The sequence below is a fragment of the Alligator sinensis genome, unplaced genomic scaffold (assembly GCF_000455745.1).
Source record: "Alligator sinensis unplaced genomic scaffold, ASM45574v1 scaffold240_1, whole genome shotgun sequence".
NCBI classification, from domain to species: domain Eukaryota; kingdom Metazoa; phylum Chordata; order Crocodylia; family Alligatoridae; genus Alligator; species Alligator sinensis.
The window spans coordinates 1,323,719-1,347,718 of NW_005841902.1; the positions used below are offsets into that span (position 1 = coordinate 1,323,719).

General features: G+C 39.0%; 1 protein-coding gene across 1 annotated transcript in view; it reads left to right on the top strand.

Moving 5' to 3' along the window:
* The window catches only part of SLC35D2 (solute carrier family 35 member D2), a 34,355-nt gene that overhangs the window by 5,705 nt on the left and 4,650 nt on the right, over nt 1–24,000 (top strand). Inside the window, exons 3-11 of the mRNA XM_006018468.3 lie at nt 1,346–1,379; nt 2,274–2,360; nt 5,566–5,633; nt 9,170–9,241; nt 13,669–13,737; nt 14,732–14,834; nt 15,890–15,982; nt 19,915–19,982; nt 22,199–22,277. Of these exons, the coding sequence (XP_006018530.1) occupies nt 1,346–1,379; nt 2,274–2,360; nt 5,566–5,633; nt 9,170–9,241; nt 13,669–13,737; nt 14,732–14,834; nt 15,890–15,982; nt 19,915–19,982; nt 22,199–22,277 (673 nt within the window). The remainder of the gene's footprint in view (nt 1–1,345; nt 1,380–2,273; nt 2,361–5,565; nt 5,634–9,169; nt 9,242–13,668; nt 13,738–14,731; nt 14,835–15,889; nt 15,983–19,914; nt 19,983–22,198; nt 22,278–24,000) is intronic.

Sequence of the window (24,000 nt, forward strand, 5' to 3'; positions counted from 1 at the left end):
CCCCCCCCCCCCAATCCACCCCTGATGCTGATGAATACTAAAAAACAGGCTCAACACAATTTGTATGCAGCATAGCTATAAATGCCTATCATTTCCTCTGTGTGTTTCCAGGAAATAGAGATTCAGGAGTCTTTCTCTTTGCTAGGGTTTTCTGATACTTTATCAATGTTATATCTCCGGTATGATTATGACATTTTTTACTGCTCCTGTTTCGCTAATACTGCATTCTCATCCTGATGTCATTCAGCTGAAATGATAGTTCCTAGGCTTCTTAGCGGTGCTTGAATAGTTCTTGGTGTTTGCTGTGATGTATAATCACTTCCTTATGGGGTAGTGGAACCCTGCATACCTAGAAGATTTGTTAAGAATACTTTGTGAAGGTTTTACATATAGACTTGCAGTGAAAACACTAAATCATTATTGTGATTCATGTTTGTGTATTAGACCAACCCTTAGCAAAGCCTTTCCTGCAAAAGGCTAAGTGCATGCAGGAAAATAGTGACTCAGTAAGCCAGAGGTTCTAATCTGTTGTTTATGGGGCAAGAGGCGCGTGTGGGAATTTGTTGCCATATTATCTTTTTTATATCAATCTCCCCAGGGAGAATTAGTACCTTAACTTAAAAATAAAAAAGAATAAAAAAGTTAATTTTAATTAACTTAACCTGGATTTTAGTAAAAAAAAATGTGGAGGCTCTCTGTGATCCTACAAACACTTTGCTAAAACTGTCATCTTTTCCATTCAAGTATTTGTGCTTTAGGCTGAAACTAGACATAGCAGGACAGAAAAAAGGAGAGAAAAACACCACAGAGAATTGCCTGTTAAAATGGTCTGGAACACTGAGCTCACAGCCCCAAGGTTGTTGTCACTGAGTCTTTTCCTGGGAGTTATGAAAAGTTTCTGCATATATATAGTTTCCTTTAATAATTGTTTCTGGACAATGTATCTGTAGAGATAAGCTTCCATCTGTAAATATCTACAGAAATTTTAACTGAATACACAATTTATGGGAGTATACACTTCAAAGAACTACCAATAAGGAAGTATAAATGACATTATAAAATGTATGTTTAAAATTCTCAGATTTGGTTGTACTGATCATAGTTGGTTACCTGTGGTATAGTGAGTACTTAAAATTAGCCATTGCTTTCTTGGAGGAATCTTTCTTTTTAGTTATAAGAGTACAGAGATTTGGGGGACTTCAGTTAGAGTTGCTGGTTGTTCAGCAATGTTGAAAATTTGGCTAAGCATTTAGGTGAGTAATTATAGATTTAGAAGCTAGACTTTAGACACCTCCTGCTTTCTTTGTGTTGAGGATGTATGTTTATAACTGTCTCTTCGTTTCAGCTTCCCGTCTCCAATGTTTCTTGGAATTGGGCAGGTATGTTCAACAATACAACTTATATTGTAGGTAGGACTGATAAAGAAATTTGTAGTGTTTTAATGTAAAGGAACATTAGAAGGAAAGAATCGTCATATAGCACAATAATACTGTTCTAAAATAGACAAATTCTGAGGAATGATTTGTTTTAACAAAGGTAAAGAATGTAGGAGCCATCTCAGTTCTGCAAAAGCATTTACAGTCTTTATCATAAATTTGGTTATGAGGTTTCCTTTGTGGAATTCCCTTGTGAACTGTCCCCATGAGCCAACCCTGAGCAGATTGACTCTGGCATGTGGGATGCAGCCTGGGGTCTGGTCCTGCGCCACTCATCCAGCCTAGGGGCCAGAAGTTTGAGCACCGCTGTTCTAGCCAGTAAAGCATATCACATTTGTATTGTTGTTTCAATTAGGTGACAGTCAAAATTGGTCCTAAAGAAAAAGATGCCAGCCGTTTCACTGTGCTCCAAAATGTTCTTTGAAAGAAACACCTGACTGACATAGGCCAGGGACAGACATTACATATTTGTTGATATAAGTGATCAGAAACCATCTATACCTGTAACAGAACAGAAGTTCGGCATGCATAGACCGGTTTAAAAATGGTAGAACCAAGTCTAAGATTTACCCCCACTCCTGCCCCACTACTAAAGGGCAAATTGTGTGTTCTGTTCACTACCCATCTAAAGTACACCACTTACAGAAAACCGCGTAACTTAGATCAGTTCTGCATTGGGCTTTTTGAATGTCTGTACCTAGCCATATTGTCTAGTATTTATCAAATATGTATCCTGAACTTGTCTTGAAAGCTATTGATATATATGCATTTTATCAGTTTAAAGTAGCCTTTTGTTCTTATGTGTTTCTTGCCTTTTTCTTTCCTTCTTTTTTTTAGATGGCTACTACCATACTTATCCTATATGTATCAAAACTAAATAAAATTATTCACTTTCCTGATTTTGACAAAAGTATCCCTGTGAAGGTAGGAACATTGTTTGGGTTTGGAGTTAAATTGTTAACAGTGTTTTTATGACAGGTTTTCAAAGATGTTTTCTCTGGAGAAAAGCTGTAACAGAAAACTAACAAATGTTTAATTTCCTAGCTCTCTGCTACCAAATGTGATTATTTTATACTTTTGTTTCATTAATCTGTCGTAAATCAATCATTTAGTTTTATTATAACAGTCTTGAATTTAACAGCAAGATTTACAGTGTATAACCAAACTCTAGTTTCTGTTTGGTATCAAGAAGTGGGGGCTTTGGAGCTTGGGATACTATTTTTGATAGCAATAATACCTCCTTAGGTCAGCCTCATAATATGACTTCAGCATTTTGCTTTCCCTGCATGCACAGATTTTTTTGCAGGTGTCAAGTGAAGATCTGTGTTTGATGTAATAATAAAATGTTCTGGCCTATTATAAGGAGCAGCTAGAGGAATATTGCCTTAATATTTACACAACAGTACAAAAGTAGTGTTTAATTATTGCTTTGTTTGTGAGTCCTTAAATGCTGAATGTGAGATTTTGGCTCCACTGTGATCAGTGGAGCCAAAGTGAATGCTCATTTTTCTGTTGTAAGACAAAGGTAACTTCTGTTGCTTTCAGTCAGGATTACTCAAATTCTTCAGTAATCAGAAATACTCTGATGATATATTATATTGGTTCCTAGGTCCCTGACCAAATTTGAGACCTATTATGCTAGATGCTGTACATGAGTAGAGACAGATTCTGTACTCAAGGACTTATAGTCTAAACAAGCAAGACAAACAGAGCAGGAGAAAAGATCTCTTATCTCAGTCTGTGAACTAAGGCAGGGAGCAATGGAGGTAGCATTCTAAAGTGAAAGGATAATAGGCAGAATCTTGCATCCATTGGGAACCTCACAGAAATCATTGGGACTTTGCATCAACTCATGCATCTGCCTACATACATCTTATAGGTTTGTGGTCTAATTTGGTCTGTCCCAGGTCACACAGGAAGCATGGCTGAGAATTAAACCCAGATTTCTTGTATCTCAACCTGCTGTCTTAATTATGGAATTATTTTTCCTGTAGGGCAGGGTTGTTCAACTTATTTGGCTTTGAGGGCCTGATCTGGGCCATGGGGCTTCTCACAAGCTAGATGACTTACCTCTTGTGGTAGTGTGGCAGATTGACCAAAGCCCCAAATTAGGCAGCAGGCAAAGGGGTGGGTTGGCGAGTGGTGGCTGTATTAACTTTTTGGGTTCTGGAGCTGGACCAGTGCAGGAGCTCTGGTAGCACACTGATGAGCTCTGCAGGCCACCAGTTGAACAGCTTTTCTGTGTAGGGCATAAGAATTAGCATGGCACAACTAAGGGAGTCCTGTGTGCATTTAGCTCCCAAGGACCCTACCATGCATAGAAAGAAGTCTCTAAAGCCAGTTATAGCCAGAGAGGACATTTTCTTTTCTCCTTAACGTGGTTGCAGAAGAAACCACAAGCAGCTTTGTTTCTAAAGTGCAGCGGAGCAAGCTGCACAAACGTGTTGGTGATCTTATTCTCTGTTCCCATTCTCTCCTAACATGCTTCTTCAACCCTATGTTCTTAATGTCTGAGATTTTTAAAAAATGTATTACCCATTTTCTTCTAAAGACATCCCAGCAAACTGTCAAAGGATTATCTTGTGACAGGGTAGCAACAGTTCCACAGTTATGTACCAGCTATAGTGGACTGGATTTTCCTAGTCACAGTGAGTCAGCTGTATTTGTCTTTGTTGACTCTTTTACCTTTTAAAATGCATAGTGTACTTTGCCTGGAATAATTAACAGTAGCAAAAATTCCCATTTGCTTTCATGTATTCTTGTGTTATTGGGACTTACTGTTCCTAGCCTAGTTTGTCACTGAGTTGTTCTTGCTCAGGCCACAAAATGATGGTGCCATGTACTCTCATCCCCTCTGTACTTGAGGGGAGGGGAGGCACAACTGAGATACAATCTCTGAATTAAAGATCTGTTTAAATAAATTAGACTTTCAGTTTGAGATTTGTGTCTGCAAAGTGCTGGTTTTGATTATAAGACCTCATAGTTCTTAGCCCTTGTTAAGCAGTATTTCAGTGTCTGCTGGGGTTGTGCTTGATAAATTGAAGTTAGCTGTGATTTTATCATTATAGTAAGTGAAATTATATTCCCTTTCCCTTGGCATTTGTTTCCATTTTCACTCTGTACCTAAACAAATGACAAAATTTCTGAGATGTTGCATGTGTCTTTGTGCACTTTTTGGTCACAGAGAGCTTTAAAAGTCTATAGCTTCAGGCAGGCACATTTCTCCATTTGACACATGCAGAAACCAGCTTTACTGCTTTCAATCTCCTCCACGGTGCAAATTATTTTTCCCTATCTGTCAGTCCAGCTCTGTTAGCTGATGCTAAGAAGGGGCTGGGCCATGGCTCCAGATTATCTTCTTTGCCTAGCTCTTTTGGCATTTGTCTCCAGTGACCTTTCTGTATCAGAAGAATAAAGATTTGGAATTCTACCTGGCCCCTATAGGGGTCCGTAACATCTTGTCCATATTCTTAGGGCCAGACTCAGTCTATTTATAATTTATTTCTATTGTGGTAGGGCCTAAAGGCTTCTGTTAGAGGAAGGACCCCATTCTGGTAGACATTACCCTGATGACTAGGTAGGCTCTAAATGTTTAATTGTTCTTCACACCAACCTCAATAATTAAGGAGCTTATTAGGTACTCTCAATAGTTAGGTTTTAAAATAATCTCTTTCCTATACATGCTAGTATATAGAGTTCCCATAACTGCACAGTTAACACTTTCTTTCTATCTTAGTTGCATCTAAATGCAAACAGTGGAACTAGGCTAACAACCAAGGATCAGTTTTATAAGTGAGACCAGTTCAATTGCTGAACTGTTTTAGATACTCCATATTGGATAAATAGTCAGCTGCTGGAATTCAGCATAGTTTCATTGGAATCAATAAAAGCATTCAGGCCAGTTAATACAAAATGAAGTTCTAAGTCAATGAGTTCAATGGGTATAGATTAGTTTACAAAGCAATTGCTGTTTTTTCTTTTCTTTAAGAAAAATAACCTAACAAGATAACTGAGTTATTTCAGGAAGTAGGGAATTGTACATTCATGAAATTACATATGTTAAATAAAGTTCGTCATCTCTAATTTAAAGTATAGGTCTAATCTGAATTGTACTCTGACTTCATTGCAGTTGTTCCCTCTGCCTTTGATTTATGTTGGAAATCACATAAGTGGATTATCAAGTACCAGGAAACTAAGGTACAGTAAATACAGGGCATAGGTAAGCTGTTTGCTTTTTATATATATATGTTTGTAGGTTCAAAGTATAAGTTTAAGATTAAGAATTTCAAAGCACTGCAGAGGTGCTTCTTATTTTTAATCAGTGATGTATGGTTAAATTTCCTGCACTGGTTGGAAAGTCTCAACCAAAGCATCAGATCAGTTTGCGAACTATGAGTTGCATTTTAGAAGTATAGTAAAAGCTCTGTTATCCAGGATCCCCCAAGAATGGGGGATACCGGTTAATCAAATATGCTGGTTAATCAAATGGCAGACAAGGTTCTTTGGGTGAATCTTATATCTTTTATTAGACCAACTACATAGTTGGAGAACAATTTTTAAGCAAGCTTTCGGGTTCAAAAACCCTTCATCAGGCTCAGGAAGTTTCAGCAGTTGATATGTGCTCTTCCTGGATGGAATGAAAAGTAAAAAAGCCAGAGCTGTGCTGGTATGCATATAAGACAGGCAGTCAGTGGAAATGTAGATGCATAAGTGTATGCATACCAGCACAGCCTCTGGCTTTTTTACTTTTCATTCCATCCAGGAAGAGCACATATCAACTGCTGAAACTTCCTGAGCCTGATGAAGGGTTTTTGAACCCGAAAGCTTGCTTAAAAATTGTTCTCCAGCTATTTAGTTGGTCTAATAAAAGATATCAGATTCACCCAAAGAACCTTGTCTGCCTATGTCCTTAGACCAACATGGCTACAAGCTACACCCCTGTAACATGGTTAATCAAATGTGCACTGTCTGGTGCACTCCCCAGCATCAGTGTGCCGGGGGACAGGGAGGAGGCCCTGCACAGGCTGCTTTCCCTTGAGCCGTGGGCCGAAGAAGTAACAAAGAAGAACTCCGCTCAGGCGATGAAACCGGAAGTCCTCGGAAGTGGTACTTCCGGTTTTGCTTTTACTGTGTCCCTCGGATGCTGCTTAGTAGAGCTTTCCAGCTAATAAAGTGCCGGTTAACAAAGCTTTTGCTGTATTAGTATTTTCTGTACTGAGAGGATGCATAAACACAGCTTCTTTGCACCAATTACAGGTTTCGCTCGCTTTCTGCGTGTTCTGTATCTGCAAATTGGCTCTTACGTGATGACCCTTTTTATACCAAAAATTCATTATATGTGAGGTAAACTCATTCTTATGTGATCAGTGTGGTGAAAGCCCGCTGTCAGCTACTTTGTGCGGTGCATTGTGGGAGCGACACGCACCAAAATATAGTCTCCTGTGTGGATCTTTGCTCCTCACTCGTTATCTGCGACACTTGTTTCTGTAGTTGTCATCCCCGTTAAGGTAACATTCACCACCATCCGGTGTTTGTATGTACTGTCTGCTGTTGGTGAGTACCTAAATTGTCTTGTAAAAGTGGTAGAAATGGGTCTGGGGGTCAGTACAATCAAGGTCTTGGAACGTATCCATATTTGTTACATTGTAAAGTGGGTTTCCTTTTACGAATTCGAGTTATGTGCCGTTTTCCAGGAACGCATGTACAGCATAAAGCAAAGGAAACCTGTAACGTGTTTCCACTGCTGAGCACTCTTCTGGATGGTTGAGCCACTGGTATGAAGACAGAGAAAGGGTTTATGAAGAGAACATAGACTAGAGGATAAACTGTATGGATTAAATGAGCAGTCTTCCAGGGGAGTAGGAGCACCTGAGGGTAGCAAGACTATAGTAGCATCTGAGATAGCAGTCTACCCTTGGATCATGTTACTGAAAATTTCCAAATTCCAATTAATAGATTCATAGATGTTAGAGTTGGAAGGGACCTCAGTTAAGTCATTGAGTCCAATCCCCTGCCCTGGGCAGGAAAGCGTGCTGGGGTCAGATTATCTGTGGAGCTATGCTAGGTGATCCTTATTTTTGGCGGAAACAGAATAGATGGGAGAAAGGGATGATATGCAGAAGAGAGCAGACTGGGCAGTGAGCTTTTTTCTAAAGGCACTAGATACTTCTTACATTGAAGGCAGCTAAAAATATATGTGCAATTTCCTAAAATATCTTTTCCCAGTATAAACAATTGTTTTTGCTGAATGGTGTTCAGTTGCTTGTGGGAGGAGAGTGATCTGTATGATTGATCATGAATGGAAAGTTAAGCAATATGTCAGACTACTTCTGGTACCTTGAAAAGAAGTTTAATTATCGTTGTAAACTTTTACAAGGTTTACAACATTACAAGTGGGTATCATATTGGGTTCAGATATCTGTTTTATAATTTTGAATGGCTATGTGGAGCCTAATATTTATTTCTTTTAATAAAACAAATGATTTTTACAGAAGATTAGAGACCTGATTCTTGTAGCTTTTATTCATGCTCCATTGCATGTACACACAAATTGTCCCTTTGAAGTGACTGTTCCTTTCAGTACTGTTTTATAAACCACAACAATATGGCTGTCAATAACTCCTTAGCTAAAGCAAATGTTTTCAGTGAAGTCTAACAGAGTTTTGCTCTTTCACAAATTGTTGCTATTCTGAAATTGAAAGGATTTTGTTTATTATAATTCCAAATGCAAAATCTTCCTCTCCTTCTGTCAAAGTATTCCTTTAGATTTACTATTTAAAATCATTCCTTATCTTTTCATGTGATAAAAGTAAGAATGAATGCAGTATTCTTATTGCTAATCTTTTATTTATAATTCAGAATTTTCCACTTCATGTAGTGTTTCTGAAAGGATATGTCCAGAAGACAAATATAGGTTTTATTTATATAAGACCATCTTTCAGTGAGTTGTAAGATTTTTAAATCACAAGCTGGGATTTGTAGCATGATTTAACACTGTTGTTAGTTGTTATGTTGTAAATGAGATTAATTGGTCCAGATGGCTATACTGTCAGATTTCCAAAATGTCAGCTTCAAGGGCATTATCAGTAAATGCAGAAGGCCCCCCAAATACAGCATTCAGTGAGTTCTAACAATCTGCTTTTCAAATGCAATACTGTCATTTGTTTTATGGGCAGGGTTGCATCACCTTCCTTGTTTCTAATATGCACCATATTTGTGTGTTTTCTACATCTAGAACTCATTCTTAAAGTACAATTCCTTGTATTTTTTATTATACGTCTATAGAAATCGTAAAGTTAAAGTAAGTGAAATTCAATAAATTCAGCAATCACTGATTGTCTTTAAACATTAAAATAAGGGTCCTCAATTTACGTATTTGTATGACCTCTAGGATTTCTGTAGGCTTCAGTTCATGTAGATGGTATTCGGCAGAGGTTGAAAATAGCCACTGCTCTTTCTTTCCTCCTTTTCTGACACAGAGGAGACTTTGTAACAGGTAGCGGCTTCTTTGTTTGTTTTAAAAAACTGGCAAACCTCATTATTTCAAGTTATTCTGTTATCTAAACTGACTCTAGTGTCAGACTGACATTTTTGTGTATGTTAAGAGGCTGAGAATTTGTTCTGGTAATTTAAAGCTGGTCTAATAATTTCATCCTCTGCTTAGTAAAAATAGATAAGGATTAAAAAATAAGAATGCTGTGCATCTGACCCTGTGCTTGGATTTTTTTTGACAGTTTGCCGATGTTTACAGTGCTCAGGAAGTTTACCATTCCACTCACCTTACTGCTGGAAATCATCATACTTGGGTGATCTGTTTTTTCCATTTTAAAATACCTTTATTTTATGTCATACCAAAAGGGGTATTTTTGACATGTGATCACTTTATTGGATGCCTCATTCTCATTAGCTAATAGAACAGGGACGATCAATTATTTTGGGCAGAGTGTTGCATACTGAGTTTTGGCAAGCCATTGAGGGCCTCATGACAGGTGACTGGGGGCAGATAAATATTACTTTTCTAAATTTTTTTAAGGGCCCCACAGGTTGGATAGAATGGTCTGGCGGGCTGCATTTTGCCCATCCCTGTAATAGAATAGATCAAATAGTTTAGAAAGCAGTTAGGAATTGCTTATTCATGAAATTGCTGATTCATAAAATCACATACATGTAGATACAAGAAAATATTTCTGCCTGCCCTAATTCACTTGACTCCTTCACATGAATAAGGCAAGCAGAATGGGACCCAGTGAGTTTTGATTGGCTAAAATATGGTATTTTAAGCCATTTAGGGCATGTTCCCACAAGTGGGAATGTGCGTTTACCCAAGGACAACTAACAGTGATACGTATTTGTGCTGCTGCTAGTTGTCCCCAGGCATGCTCCTGCACAAGCACTCTGGCGCACAGCAAATTGCTCTGGGTCGGGTATGGGAGCCTGGGGCCAGGGCCAGCAGCAACGCCCATCTGTCCAGCAGCTGGTGTATCTCTGGCTGGGCAGGCTCTGGTTTCTGGTGGCGCACACACTGCACTGCTTGTTTTTGGGCATGACTTTTTTAGATGGATTTCCTGGTATATAGTTTTGGTGCCACACTGCAAACACGTAACACAGCGAACAGATTAACATGCGCCATGTGCATTTTGCGGCGCCTCAAGGCTTTGAGGTGCCGCAAACTGCACGTTCCCACTCATGGGGATGTGGCCTTAGTGCCCAATCACAGAAACTGCTTCAAACAGGCAGAAGCTGAAGCCCAGATGTAGCTTCCTTGCAGCCCATGGGACTGCAGAAATCTGATCAAGCAGAGCAGGTTTCTGGGTCAGCTTTAGAATGTAACTGTCTAACAAGAGGCAAGTTTTTTGGGGGGTTGGGATTTTTTGTGACATCATTCATTGGACCAGCTATGGAGTTGGGAGAGATGTTGGATAATCTTTTGGGCACAAATTGTGTTCTTCTGGTCTGAGAGAGAAGCAGACACAGGCTACGCTAACCAGTATTAAAAATGGTTTGTGTTTAACTCCATGTTACTGAAAGCTGTTACTTAAGGAATGAAGGAAGGCTATGAAGTGAGGGCAAACAGTGGTGATCAGAAGTATTTCAAAACAAGGGAAATACAGATTCAGAGATACACACTTGCCTGCAGGAGAATACTATACATAAAAAAACCACTCCTTTTCTGACCTTACAGTCCTCTTCCTCAAGGGAAATCTATCAAAATCCTTCAAAATATGGGCTTAGGAACAAAAGTGTATACCTTTACTGGAAACTAAAACAATGGAGTAAACATGAACAGTGGTTTTATGGCTAGTTACAGTTTACCTACTATCTCTGCCAACTTCTCTGCATTCAGTAGGTAACATTGACCACCTCTGTCTTGAATGGTCTTGTCTTTCTATATAATTAGTAATTAGGTTAACTATTCAACTGCATTTCCCTTATTTTAAAACTGCTTCTGATCAACCTCCTTTCTTTTTACTTCACTGCTTAACTGAGTGCTTTCAGTTTCATGGAGTTAAACACAAACCATTTTTTCTGCTGTTGAGCTTACCTTGTCCCTACTTCTTTATCAGACTAGAAGAAGGGCACTTTGTACCCAAAAGCTTGTACATCTTTTCTTCCAACTCTACAGTTGGTCCAATAAAAGATACCACAAAAAGAAAAACTTGTCTCTTGGACATTTCCTGGACTGTGACAGCTACGATAACACTGCAATTGTACTACTGTCTAACAAGACAAAATGGCATTTACCAATCTACTTAAACACCATCCCTCAGACGAGCTGTTTACAAATAAATGTGTCATTTGGTGTAAAATAAACTAAAGGTTTGTAATTACAAGTCCCAAAGTCAGTAGATCAAATCAAACTGAGATCAGAACTGAAAGGTCTAGCTAATCTACCACAAATTACTACAACAATACCACCAAGATAGTCCACTACTTGGACAAGTCCTGTGCATGAATGAAAAACAGCTGGCTGAAGATAAATCCAAAGAAAACAGAGGTAATACTGATGGGCAGAAGAGAGCATCTTGAAGTCTTTACAGCCATTGTTTAAGAGCACTCTCGAATTCTTTCTGACACTAAGTTCTCACACTGAAGTTACTACTCCTAGATTTTGCTATCATTTCTGGTTTAATAAGAGATTCCATCTACTTCTGGCTAATGATGAAACGGAGGCCAGGTCATTACTTCTTGGCTGGGCTGCAGCCATGTGATATACCTGGGCTGAAGTGCTTGGGAAACTCAGATCAGTACAGAATGCTACAGCACTTCTCAGCAACCAAAGCTATTTTAATTTTATGCTGGCTCTCCACAGAATTTCCAGTGAAGTTTTGAGGTTTTCTCTTCCAAGGTACTCCATGGTCTGGACCTGGCATATATAAAACCTTGCCTAAAGCTTGGAGTTAAGATTGTGGTCAACAACTTCACTTCTCTAGCACCGCAGACCTCTCTCAAAGAAAAGTAAAGCTTTTCCATGTGGGAGGTGGAGCCTTTTTGGGGCCCAGCCTTAGTCTCTCAAATTCATTTCCCAAGAAGAAAAAACAATTGTAAACAATTTTTTTGACCTTACCTACTTTTAACATGACTATATAGCAAAAAAACTTTATATATATTACATAATAAAAGGATACTACTCTTTTGTACACGCCGCTTCCTCTGGAAGCAAAGACAATGATCACAAGTGATAGATGTCCAGCCACATTCCTTGATAGACTGTTGGAAGGAATTCAAGAGACTACAGTCCTGATTGAAGTCTAAGCACCTGCATAGACTAGAATACATTTTCTCCCAATATCCACCACCTTAGAAATGTGTACCTTTTGGCTTTACATTGGAAATTATTCAGGAGCAGAGTACTTTGACAGTTTACGAGATATGTATGAATCCATGCTTACAGAGCCCAAAAGTATTAGAGCATTAGTAATCTGCAGGGATCCTGGTTTTCTCTGATAAAAAAAATCCTCGATTTTCATATTAAAAAAAAAAAAAAAGGAACCCAAAGATCCACATTTTTCCATGATTAAAATGAAACACTACTGTACATATATACATACATATATATATTAGACAGTTCATAGCCTTCTTCCGTTCCTTAAGTAACAGCTTTCAGTAACACGGAGTTAAACACAAACCATTTTTTTCTATTGGTTAGCTTAGCCTGTGTCTGCTTCTTTCCCAGACTGAAGAACACACTTTGTGCCCAAACGATTGTCCAACATCTCTCCCAACTCTGTAGTTGATCCAATGAATGATATTACAAAAAATCCCAACCTCCCCAAAAAACTTGCCTCTTGTTAGACAGTTACATTCTAAGCTGACCCAGAAAACTGCTCTGTTTGATCAGATTTCTGCAGTCCCATGGGCTGCAGGGAAGCTACATCTGGGCTTCAGCATCTGCCTGTTTGGAGCAGTTTCTGTGATTGGGCACTAAGGCCACATCCTCACGAGTGGAAATGTGCAGTTTGTGGCATCTCAAAAAACCCCCAATTTTCAGATTAAAAAAACCCAACCCAAATCCAAATTTTTTTCCTTGATTAAAATAAAACACCACTATATACTATATATATTTTTTGAGACTGAGAGAGAGAGAGAACCCAAAAAAATATATATAGTATATAGTGCTGTTTCGTTTTTTTTATATAAAATACTGGTGTAATATAGAAATATATATATATATATATATATATTTTATGCCAATATATAACATACAGTGGTGTGTATATATATATAATATTTATATTATACCACTATATGTTATACATTGGTATAAAATATATATATTCCTATATTACCACTTATGTATATATAAAAAATGAAACAGCACTATATATATATTTTTAGGTTATCTCTCTCTCTCTCAAAAAAAAAAAATGGTATATAGTGTTTCATTTTAATCAGGGAAAAATGTGGATTTGGGGGTTGTTATTTTTATCTGAAAATTGTTGGGTTTTTTTTTTAACAGAGAAAACTAGGATCCCTGTTAATAAGAGGCTTATCTGACTGTAGTTTCCATTACTTTGGTGGTTTTATATTTTTGTGGCCCAAATCCTAGAAGTCCTATACATGCAGGACCCTCACTGAGGTCAGTGAGAGCTTCGCCTTCTTTAAGACGGTCACGGTTTAATTGTTTCCCAGTTAATTCTTTTCCAAAAGTTAATTGCTTTGAAATCTCACAAGTTGACTGAGTGCCATTATGTTTCCTCTCTAACTAAATATGGACTGTGTTTTTTGTTTACAGGAAGAGATATCCACTGAGTATTATAGTCAGTGTATTTGCCATCATTCTTGGGGCCTTCATAGCAGCTGGGTAAGTCTTTTATTTGTTCTCAATAAATGTCTTCAGTGTTTTATCTACACTGCTTTTTTTTAACTAAGAACCAAATCTGAGTAAAAATCCTATTAATGAAATTACCTCAGATAGTACATCTGCTAAAGTCAATGGCAGCCATGAAATAGAAATCCAAAGTCTAGTCCTAATGGAATAATATTTTGCAATGCTAGGTTTGGGATATACCCAAGAATATAAAGAACACAGCAAGCTAAGCATATGTTATGACAGCAAGTTTTCTGTACTGTAACACTGAATACAACAATGTCAATCATAGGAAAAAATACTTGAGTCCTTGTTAGAGTGGGCGACATTTCACACTAACTGTATGCATAACGTTATTAAGTGGCCACAATTCATATACATTTGGACAAGTTCAAATAGATTAATATTTTGGGGGTTCATCTATTCTACTATTTCCTCTACTTTTCCTGTTGACACTTCTTTTTGGGAAGTTGCAATTCTGTAATGTAAGTCCTAAGTTTTAGTTTGTTATATACAAAATATGAGTTATAATTAGATTAGTATTTTCCATCTGGCATAACCTTAGTGCATCCACAATTGTATGAAATAATTTATCTATTGTGACAAATAAAATAGAAGAAACAGTTACTGCCTGCCTGATTTTACTTATAACAATAGTTTTTTGGTTATTACCTGTTAGAAATAGTTTGGCAGTTATGGGACAGGTTGTTAGCACTGAGCCAGGTGAAATTCTATACAAAAGTGGAATGGAACATTATTATCAGCTTTTCTTTTCTTTTCTTTTTTCTTTTTTTTGTGCTAGTTCTTGAAAATTTGCTTTATTGTTCTGACTTATTTGTAAGACAACTGCTGGTAAGGCCTTGAATTTGCTGAGGTTTTCAAGGTTTGACTTTTTTATCTATAAATATATCTGCAGACAATAGAATGCAAAAAATATGTATTTTTTACATATATATATATATAAATAACATAACCTCATGTTTTTCAGATCAGATCTTGCTTTTAATTTGGAAGGCTATACCTTTGTATTGCTAAACGATATCTTCACAGCAGCAAATGGAGTTTACACAAAACAGAAAATTGATCCAAAGGTAACTTTGTGATGAACAGATTTTAGAGGGGGCGTATTTTTATTTTTTGCATATAACAAAGGAAAGTGCTTATCTTCTGTTATAACATGACTAGATGAGTGTCAAGTAACACCAGATTTTAACAAATATAATGAGTTTCATGGCTTTCATACTCTAGTTACATACATGATCTTTATTACAGTTAGCCTAGGGAAAATTTCAGGCTGCATAGAGGGAATTAATATATTTGACTTTTACCCAGTTCACCCTTAATAGTGGAGTGGAACATGGTATTATATTATGTCAGGGGTGTCAAACTCCTCTGGCTCCAGGAGGACCAGCCCACGGGTTGAATTAGTGGTGTGGAACCAGCCCCATGGGCTGCATTGGGCCCACAGTCCCCATTCTTTTCCCTTCCACCCCCACTCCACATGCTGGATCCAGAGCTTGCTCCATACATATAACAAGAGTAGTGAAAACACAGCAGCATGAGCTCAACATATACACTGGTCTCTTGTCAGGGCTGTACATTAGTTGCCATCCCATGCTGAAGCCAATAGTGCCATGCCTTCATTACTATTTTTACTCTTGCTAGGTACATTTTAGCTAGCAAATGTCTGTCTATATGTGCTACCATCACATGCTCATCCTGCTGTGTAGGTCTCCCAATCCTAATGAAGTGCCATCTGAGTGCTAGCTCAGGCTACTCCCGAGTCCTTACCCTGTACAAGATCTAGTGGTTCTTCCAATGCCCAGCTACACCAGGCTACGTTCCAGAATTCACCAGCTGTCAAAAAGAAGTTCAGGATATGGACTTAATTAAAGTTCTAGCTCTGTGATTGGGGCTATATACTCCTGAACATGAGCCAGTACAGAATTGAGTGTGCAGACATGCTGACTGAAATGGTAGTTCATCACAGTGATTAAAGACTTTAAGTGTAAAGACTGTGATTCTATTATTTCAGTTGTGCTGCATTGAGTTATGCCTAGTCATAAATAGACCACCAGAGCAATGGTTAGGTTGTTATTGCCTAACATGCTTCAAATCTCCAAAAGGTTTGTTTCATCTTTCACAGGAGTTGGGGAAATATGGAGTCCTTTACTATAATGCTTTTTTTATGGTGATTCCAACGGTTATTATCAGTTTCTCTACTGGAGACCTACAGCAAGTAAGCAGCCTCTTCTCAAATTTCCACATTATCCTACTTTATGTGCATGTTATGTATTTAGAGTTCCTAGGAGTAAACTGTCCTAGCAGCATTCTCCAAATTTATAGCTTACTGATCTGAATTAATTTCATCAGGGTACTTAGTATATTCTGGCTGTTGGTTTCTTCACCCAACCAGAAATATTGGCCATTCATTTTAACAACATAAAAGATAATTAATAAAACTGTAAATACACTTTCTCTCCTTAAAAAAGAAAAAAATAAATCTACATCATATTCTTCCATTTTCACATTAATGTTAGAGTGATAAGAGAGTGCTCTTATTTGACTGTGCAGGTGCATGTATACATGCTATTAATGCTCTGTAAGCTTACTGTACAGTAAAATACGCAGTATTTTTTGGGAGCGCATCTACACCGGTGCCCCTTGGGAGCAAATTCGCTTCTGACAGGAGCAGTTAAGTGCAGGGCTACTCCTGCCCTCTTCTGTCCCCCTACAGCAGCTGAGGGGGTGGGGGGAACTGCAGGCTCCCCCAGGTGCCAGCCCTGGCCTGGCAGGGGACATCAGAGTAAGGTCTGGGCTCTAGGGGAGCAGCTTCCTCCCAGCCCATCATCCCTGTCCCAGGCAGTTGACTCCTGCCGGGCTCCGGCTCTGAGATTGGAGTGGAGGCTGGGACACAATTTCCTGCCCTGGGCAGTTCCCCTGCCCCCTGCTCTCTGCGCTGACTAGGAGCAGTTTGCTCCCAGTCAGCTGTCTACACATGTGCTACTATGCAGTAAATCTAATACGTGTATATACAGGTGGTAGCCAACTACACAGTAGACTAATTTACTGTGCAGTAAATGTTGTACACGTGTAGACAGTGATGCTTTACTGCGCAGTAGATTAGTTTATTGTGTAGTAAAGCATCTCGTGTAGACACACCCTACTTTATGGATTTTTTTTAAAGGCAGTTTTTCTTCTGTATATGGATTTTACCTTCACAAGAAAGAGCCTATAGGTAGTAGTCCTTGGGCACTTTTACACATGCTCCAAGAGCTTATTTATTTAAAGCACCATCGCGTCCCTTATGTCAGTGTCCCTGCACTTAAAAATAGCAGTGGGGGTGGTTGAACTAAAGCTTGTCGAATGAGCACACCTGTTCAAGTCCTCCTGCCGCCATTTTTAAGTGCGGGGACACTGATATATGAGATGCAGGAGGCTGCTGGAGCACAGCAGCTGCCATACTCCAGCAGGCTCGATTAATTGAGTCTGCTCCTCCAGCACACTAGAATTCCAGTGCATTGGAGCAACCTCTGCACTTGTGTATAGGTGGCCCTTGCTGCTTTGAGTAGTTTCCTTTTAGTTAGTATTTACCAGTTACCTGCTGTTGTGCACTTAACAGGCCGTGACATTTTTATACCAGTGTATTTTTTAAATACTGCCATTACTTTACTATGGTGAAGTTCTGTCCTCTGTGTGAAATATCATCTTGTAGCCTCAGTCTAGTTTAGTGAACTATTGTCTATTTCAAAAGCATATCAAACAGCCTTGTTTGTGTTTTCAGTGGAGGCCCAAATTTTTACATGGTAATAGGGTTTAACTGTAGAAGACTGAAAGGGTGGAGGCATTTCAGTGGCAGTGCACAAGGAAGTTTACTGCTGTGGTTATACACTGGTCTGAGGAAGGATTTAATTGTCCTGGGATGTTTATCTGGCACTTTTAAAAAGCAATTCAATTATCTTTTTGTTCTTTTTTTTTAAAAAAGAACAAATCTATCACAGCTACTGAGAATATGTTTAATTTAATCTATTAGTATTAAGTCCCATTACTTTTGGAGAGGAAACACAATGGGTGCATCTATACGAGACGCTACTGCGCAGAGGTTACTGGGCATTTATTTAGCACTTGTGTAATCAAATACTAAATAAATGCACAGTAACTGGAGTTACTGCACAGTAGTGCTGGCAAACACCTTTTTAGTAACACTACTGTGTAGTAGTGTATTGGCACTGTTGGTTCTGTGGTGCTCTACTGTGCAGTATTATTTGGCCACTGCACAGTTAGCTTCTTATGTGCTCGGTATCTATCTGGTAATTAAAATAACATAAAATGCAGAGAAACCGTTGAATGATTTCTAAATTAGTGTAAATAATAGCTTTCATTTAGCTGATTGTCAGATAACAGGAGTTTTCATTGTATTTCTGCTACCTCGTCAGGGTTTACACTTCAGTCCATCATGAGCAGTATACAGTCTCTGCTGTGATGGGCGGTGCCAACCAAAATATTTATATTCAGTATGGGTAATGGAGGAAATTTTTTTTCCGCTTCCCTTGACTAGTGCAGAGTTGATAAAATAGAGCATCTCATAAACAATGCAGTCTGAGTGTCTTAGTCAGTCACTTGTCCATAGCCCTGCTGGATGATTATTAGCACATCTTACTCCAAGAATGTGAACTGAAAAAGAAAAAGAGAGAAAGTGAAATCTCTTTGATGCTTCTTTGTAACAGTTATGATTCCAGTTTTTTTATGGCTGCATATTCAATCATTTAAACTAACTAGTTTGGGTGCTGGCAGTAGTCTCAGTGGTCAGTAGGGGGGGAAGTGACCTAATATAATTAATAGTTGCCAATGTATAATTTTGATTTCTATTGTCCTCTTTCACAAAAAACAGTCTTCAATATGATGTTTTGACTTCTTAATTAATGTGATAAATGAAGTATTTGAACTAGACTTTTCCTTCCATGTTGCCAACTACTTCTGTTAGAATGAAGGAGTGTTCTGATGTCTCTTTTTACAAGTTTCTATTTTCAGGGAGCAGTGTGAAGACTTCTTAAGGATACACACATTCTTGTTTTTGCAGTAAGAAGAAAATACTGCTCAATACTTGTATGTGAGAATGGTGTTAAGCTAACCATCCTTACCTAAGGCTTTGCATAATATAATGGGTCTTTGAAAAGGTAGAAGGTCAACCAAATTGTTTACTCCCATCAGCCACTACAGCCAAATAATTTGGGGTCTGGTTTGAAAAAAGTAGAGGCTCAATTGTATGCCGCCTTTACCTTTTATGCCCCACTATTGGCAAATCACAATTATGCAGAGCTAAATAAATCTCAAATTTCCATGAATGTTCATCAGTTCCTGAATTACAACATGCAGTAAAGGAGTGATGTTGTAGCCTTGATAGTTCAAGAAATACATGAAAGGAATGGATTTTTGTGGATGATATCCTTTATTGGATCAGCTTCATGGTCACAGTGCATTCTCCTTTAGGTAACCTGCATTTGAAAGCCTGTGTAAGTCCAATAAAAATTATCACCCACAAAAACTCTTGTTTCTTGCATGCTGTAAATCCATTTATGAAGCCCCTTGTTTACATCTGCTGGATATTCATTGAAAACTGTAATAAAGATCTCTTTGACTTTGGTAGATACAGGATCAGACCCTAAAATCTGTAGACTAACAGTCCTATTATTTGGAATAGGTACATTCTGAGGGAAAGAGATTTATTTTTATAGCTTTTTATAGTGTTACTGTAAAGACTGCTTTACTATATATGATGTATATAATGTATTGTATATAATGATATACAGTATCAACTCCATGCATAAATGGGTGTTCAAATCACCAATTGTCTGAAGTGTAAATTAGTATTCATTGGTTGCATTGTGCTTTCCAGACACATTTTACCATATCAGTCTTCTACAGTTAAGTAATGACAGAGGCCATTGAAGACTGTATTACAAATAAACTAAATTTGTAACTTGTTCTTACCATTAACTTGTTATTTACTGAGTTAAATTTGTAAATTGTTTCCAATATGAATATTGACCCTTCATAATTCCAGTATGTATCTTAGTATTTTTTCATATTTTCATTTTAGCCATATTCTCCATGTATGTATATATGCTTTTAATCATATGGCATCTAATCATATATTTGCTTTTTTTATAGGCCACCGATTTCAAGCACTGGACAAATTTTTTATTTCTCTTTCAGTTTCTTCTTTCCTGCTTGTTGGGGTAAGGATATAGTTTGATAAATGTCAATGTTTGGGGTACTATTATTTCAAATCTCAAAAGTAAAATCCTCAAAGTAGGTCTACGGAAATTTCTAAGAGAATGTACTTTACTAAAATGTGGGAGAGAGACTTTCAGGAGATGTTTAATGACAAGGGACTAGATCCAAACAGTTTTTATTGTCCTTAAAAATGTATTGGTTAGAAAAGTGTTACCTTTTTATTAAATCTCTCTTGTTTGTCTCTTTCAGTTCCATGAGTTTCTCTCTCTGCAGTTAATAGATTGTAAGGTCGGTAGGCTAGGGTCTCTTTCTGTTTATTTGCTCTTTGAAGTACCTGGCACAACTTGGACTCTATAAAATGATGAATAACAATAAAAAATACAGTTAGCATTGCAGAGCCAAAGGAGGCTAGAAAAGCCAGCTGAATTCTGTTCTCTCTCTCACATCATCAACCCAAGAGTCAGCTAATTTTAAATAATGTCATTTGCATTACTGGTGGTGTGATAGCTTATAGAGAACGCAACCTGATTCACATCTCAGATAGGGCTTGTACAGTTGATATTTAGAAAGAGTTTTTTTCTTTTTACTTGTATTTTGAATAAATTTGGTGTAGAGTCATTGAAAGAAAACAAAACAGTAATCCTACAGTGTCCTTTTTAGAGTTGCTTTTTTCCCAGAAGGTAGATATACTTTAAAGGGACAAGAAGAATTGAAATCTCCTGTAAGATATTGATCACCAGGGATCCTGCTTTTCTCTGATAAAAAAAAATCTCCCAAATCCACATTTTTCAATGATTAAAATGAAACACCACTAATATAGATATATTTTTCTGTGATTAAAATGAAACACCACTAATATATAGATATATCTACTAATATATCTACTAATATATAGATATATCTACTAATAGATATAGCGATATCTATATATTAGTGGTGTTTCATTTTAATCACGGAAAAATGTGGATTTTGAGTTATTTTTTTAATCCAAAAATTGGGATTTTTTTTATTAGAGAAAACCAGGATCCCTGTTTCATAGTTTCATAGTTGGTAGGGTCAGAAGGGACCTAAGCAGATCATCTAGTCCGACCCCCTGCCATGGGCAGAAAAGGATGCTGGGGTCAAATGACCCCAGCTAGGTGGCTGTCTAGCCTCCTTTTGAAGACCCCCAAGGTAGGGGCGAGCACCACTTCCCTTGGAAGTCGGTTCCAGCTCCTAGCTGCCCTGACAGTGAAGTAGCGCCTCCTGATATCTAGCCTGAATCTACTCTCAGTCAATTTATGGCCATTGTTCCTTGTTACCCCCGGTAGGGCTCGGGGGAACAGGGACTCTCCCATTGCCTGCTGGTCCCCCTTGGCAAGTTTATAGGCGGCCATGAGATTCCCTCTCAGCCTTCTCTTGTGGAGGCTGAACAGGTTCAGGTCTCGTAGCCTCTCCTCATAGGGCCTGCCCTGCTGCCCCCTAATCGTGCGAGTGGCCCTCTGGACCCTCTCGATGCTGTCCACATCCCTCCTGAAGTGTGGCGCCCAAAACTGGATGCAATACTTCAACTGCGACCTGACCAATGTCGCGTAGAGGAGGAGGATCACCTCCTTGGACCTGCTCGTGATGCATCTGTGGATACACGACAAGGTGTGGTTAGCCTTCCTGAGTGCGTCCCCACACTGTCGGCCCATGTTCATCTTGGAATCAATAATGACTCCAAGATCCTTTTCTGCCTCTGTGCTGACGAGAAGGGAGTTCCCCAGCCTGTAGGTATGCTGCTGGTTCTTCCTTCCCAGGTGCAACACCTTGCACTTGTCCGTATTGAAACCCATCCTATTCTCATCCTGTTCTCATCCACCTGTGAACTGTTGATCACTTACAGTTCTGAGCACCTCTGAATGTTACTGATCCATCCTCAACTCATATTGGTATTAATAACTGAAGAAGATTTTCAGCACCTCTTAGAAGTTCTTTCTCCCCACATATGAGTGTTACAAGTTGGATACAGATATAAATGCCACAAAAGAAAAAGTGGCACATTTTTCCCCTTAAAGAGCTACTCTGTAAGGTACTTAATAAAACTCCATGTCAAGCAAATATTCTTTATTTTCAAACTTTATAACTACATAAAATTTTATTTTAGTGTAACAGGAAATTTCATTATTTTATGGTGTTTACTTATGTAATAGATTCACATGGAATGGACTTACTAAGATTTGTCTCCCTACTTCAGGTTTCTCTTAATGTATTCTACAGTCCTGTGCAGTCACTACAATTCTGCACTTACAACAGCGGTGGTTGGTGCTATTAAAGTAAGTTGTAAAAGGCAAAAGAGAAATGGGAATATTGAAACGGACAATGTAGAGTCTTCAGTCCCCAGGTGTCTTGATTATGTTTTATAATGGCTGGCTGTATTCGTGTGGAACTCAACATAAAGACTAGGGCTGTGCGAAGCTTTGGTCCCTGATTCGATTCAGCAGAGATTTGGCCCTATTCGGTGGCCAAATCTCCAAATCCAAATTGAATCAGAGGACCCTTTAATCTCTCCAAATCGATTTGGAACCCTCCAAATCGATTTGGAACGATTCAGACAGATTCAGCAATTCGGACATAGAGACAGCTTTAAATGTGTTTTATACATACCTCTAGGTAGCAGAGGCTGTGAAAGCTGTGATGCTGGGGCAGATGCAGCATCTCATGAAAGCACAGGGGGCTCCCCAGTGCAGTCGGCAGCAGACCCGGAAGTGGACCAGAACCACTTCCTGGCCCCCCTCCCCAGGGACTGGTGCCTCCTGGGTTTGGGGGGGCACCTGGGGTCCCCCCATGGCTGATCGCTGAACGGGGGTGGGGCATGGGTACTTCCAGTCCACTTCCGGGTTCACTGCCAAACACTCTGGAGAGACCCCCGTGCTCCTGTGGGATGCTCCATCCACCTCAGTATTGCAGCAATTATGAGCTGTGCTGCTACCTCCACGTATGTAGAAAAAAACTTTTAAAGCTGAGCCTGTGTCTGAATTGCTGATTCGCTGAATTAGCATCGAATCTTCAGATTCAGATTTGGCCGAATTGAATCAGGGACAGTGATACAAATCAACAGATCGAATCACTGTCCCCAATTCGGGCCAAATCCGAATCGAATAGGGCCCATTTCACACAGCCCTAATAAAGATATACCCTGCATCTAGGTGGCAATGCAATATTTTGCAACACAGGAGATCCACACTAGGGAAATCAGGATATTTTCTTGATGATGTAACTCAGGTTTTGTCTACATGTAAAAGTGATTCTGGTTTAGTCAGATATGTGATTTTAGCTATTTTTAGTTGGCCTAATGGAAGCCCTTGTATGGATACTCTGATTTTAGTGACTTATCTTAGTTTAAATTAAACTGATTAAGAATTGTCTTCATCAAAACCAAAATAAGCCTTGCTTAAACTGAAATTGAACTATCCAGACAGCCTTTTGAACTGATTTAACTCAGCCAGTTTACAATAACACCAGTGCAGTGTGGATAAGGCCTAAGGGTGTGGACATACAGGCCATTTAATGTGGAGCAAAAAGGGACAGTGACTTGCACATTATGGCAGGGCACTGTTGGTGCCTGCCATTTTAAGGGCTGAGCCAAACAGCCAGCAGGTGCTTGATTGCGGCAGTCATTTTGAGACACTGGCTGCCTATATAAACAGAGCAGATCGCTACTGGCAGGGCAGGCAGAAACATTGCCTGGCTGAACTGCTGAATGGAACATCTGCAGCTAGGAGCAGGAGGCTCATGGTCCTGGGCATTACATAAACTGCACCCTGCTGGGAGTGGGTCTAGCAGGGCTCCCAGTGGCTCGGGAGCCCCCAGGAAATGCCAGGCCAGTTACCACCCCGATGGAAGGCGGGTCGGGGTGCCTCAGTAACCCCTAGCCCTCACATCACTGTGGTTAGAAGTCAGGGCCAGGTACAGCTACGGCCACCTGAGCCTCCACTGCGGAGGGAAGCCCCGTAGCTCCAGTGAGGGGGTAGACATGGAGCCCCAGTCAAGGGGGGA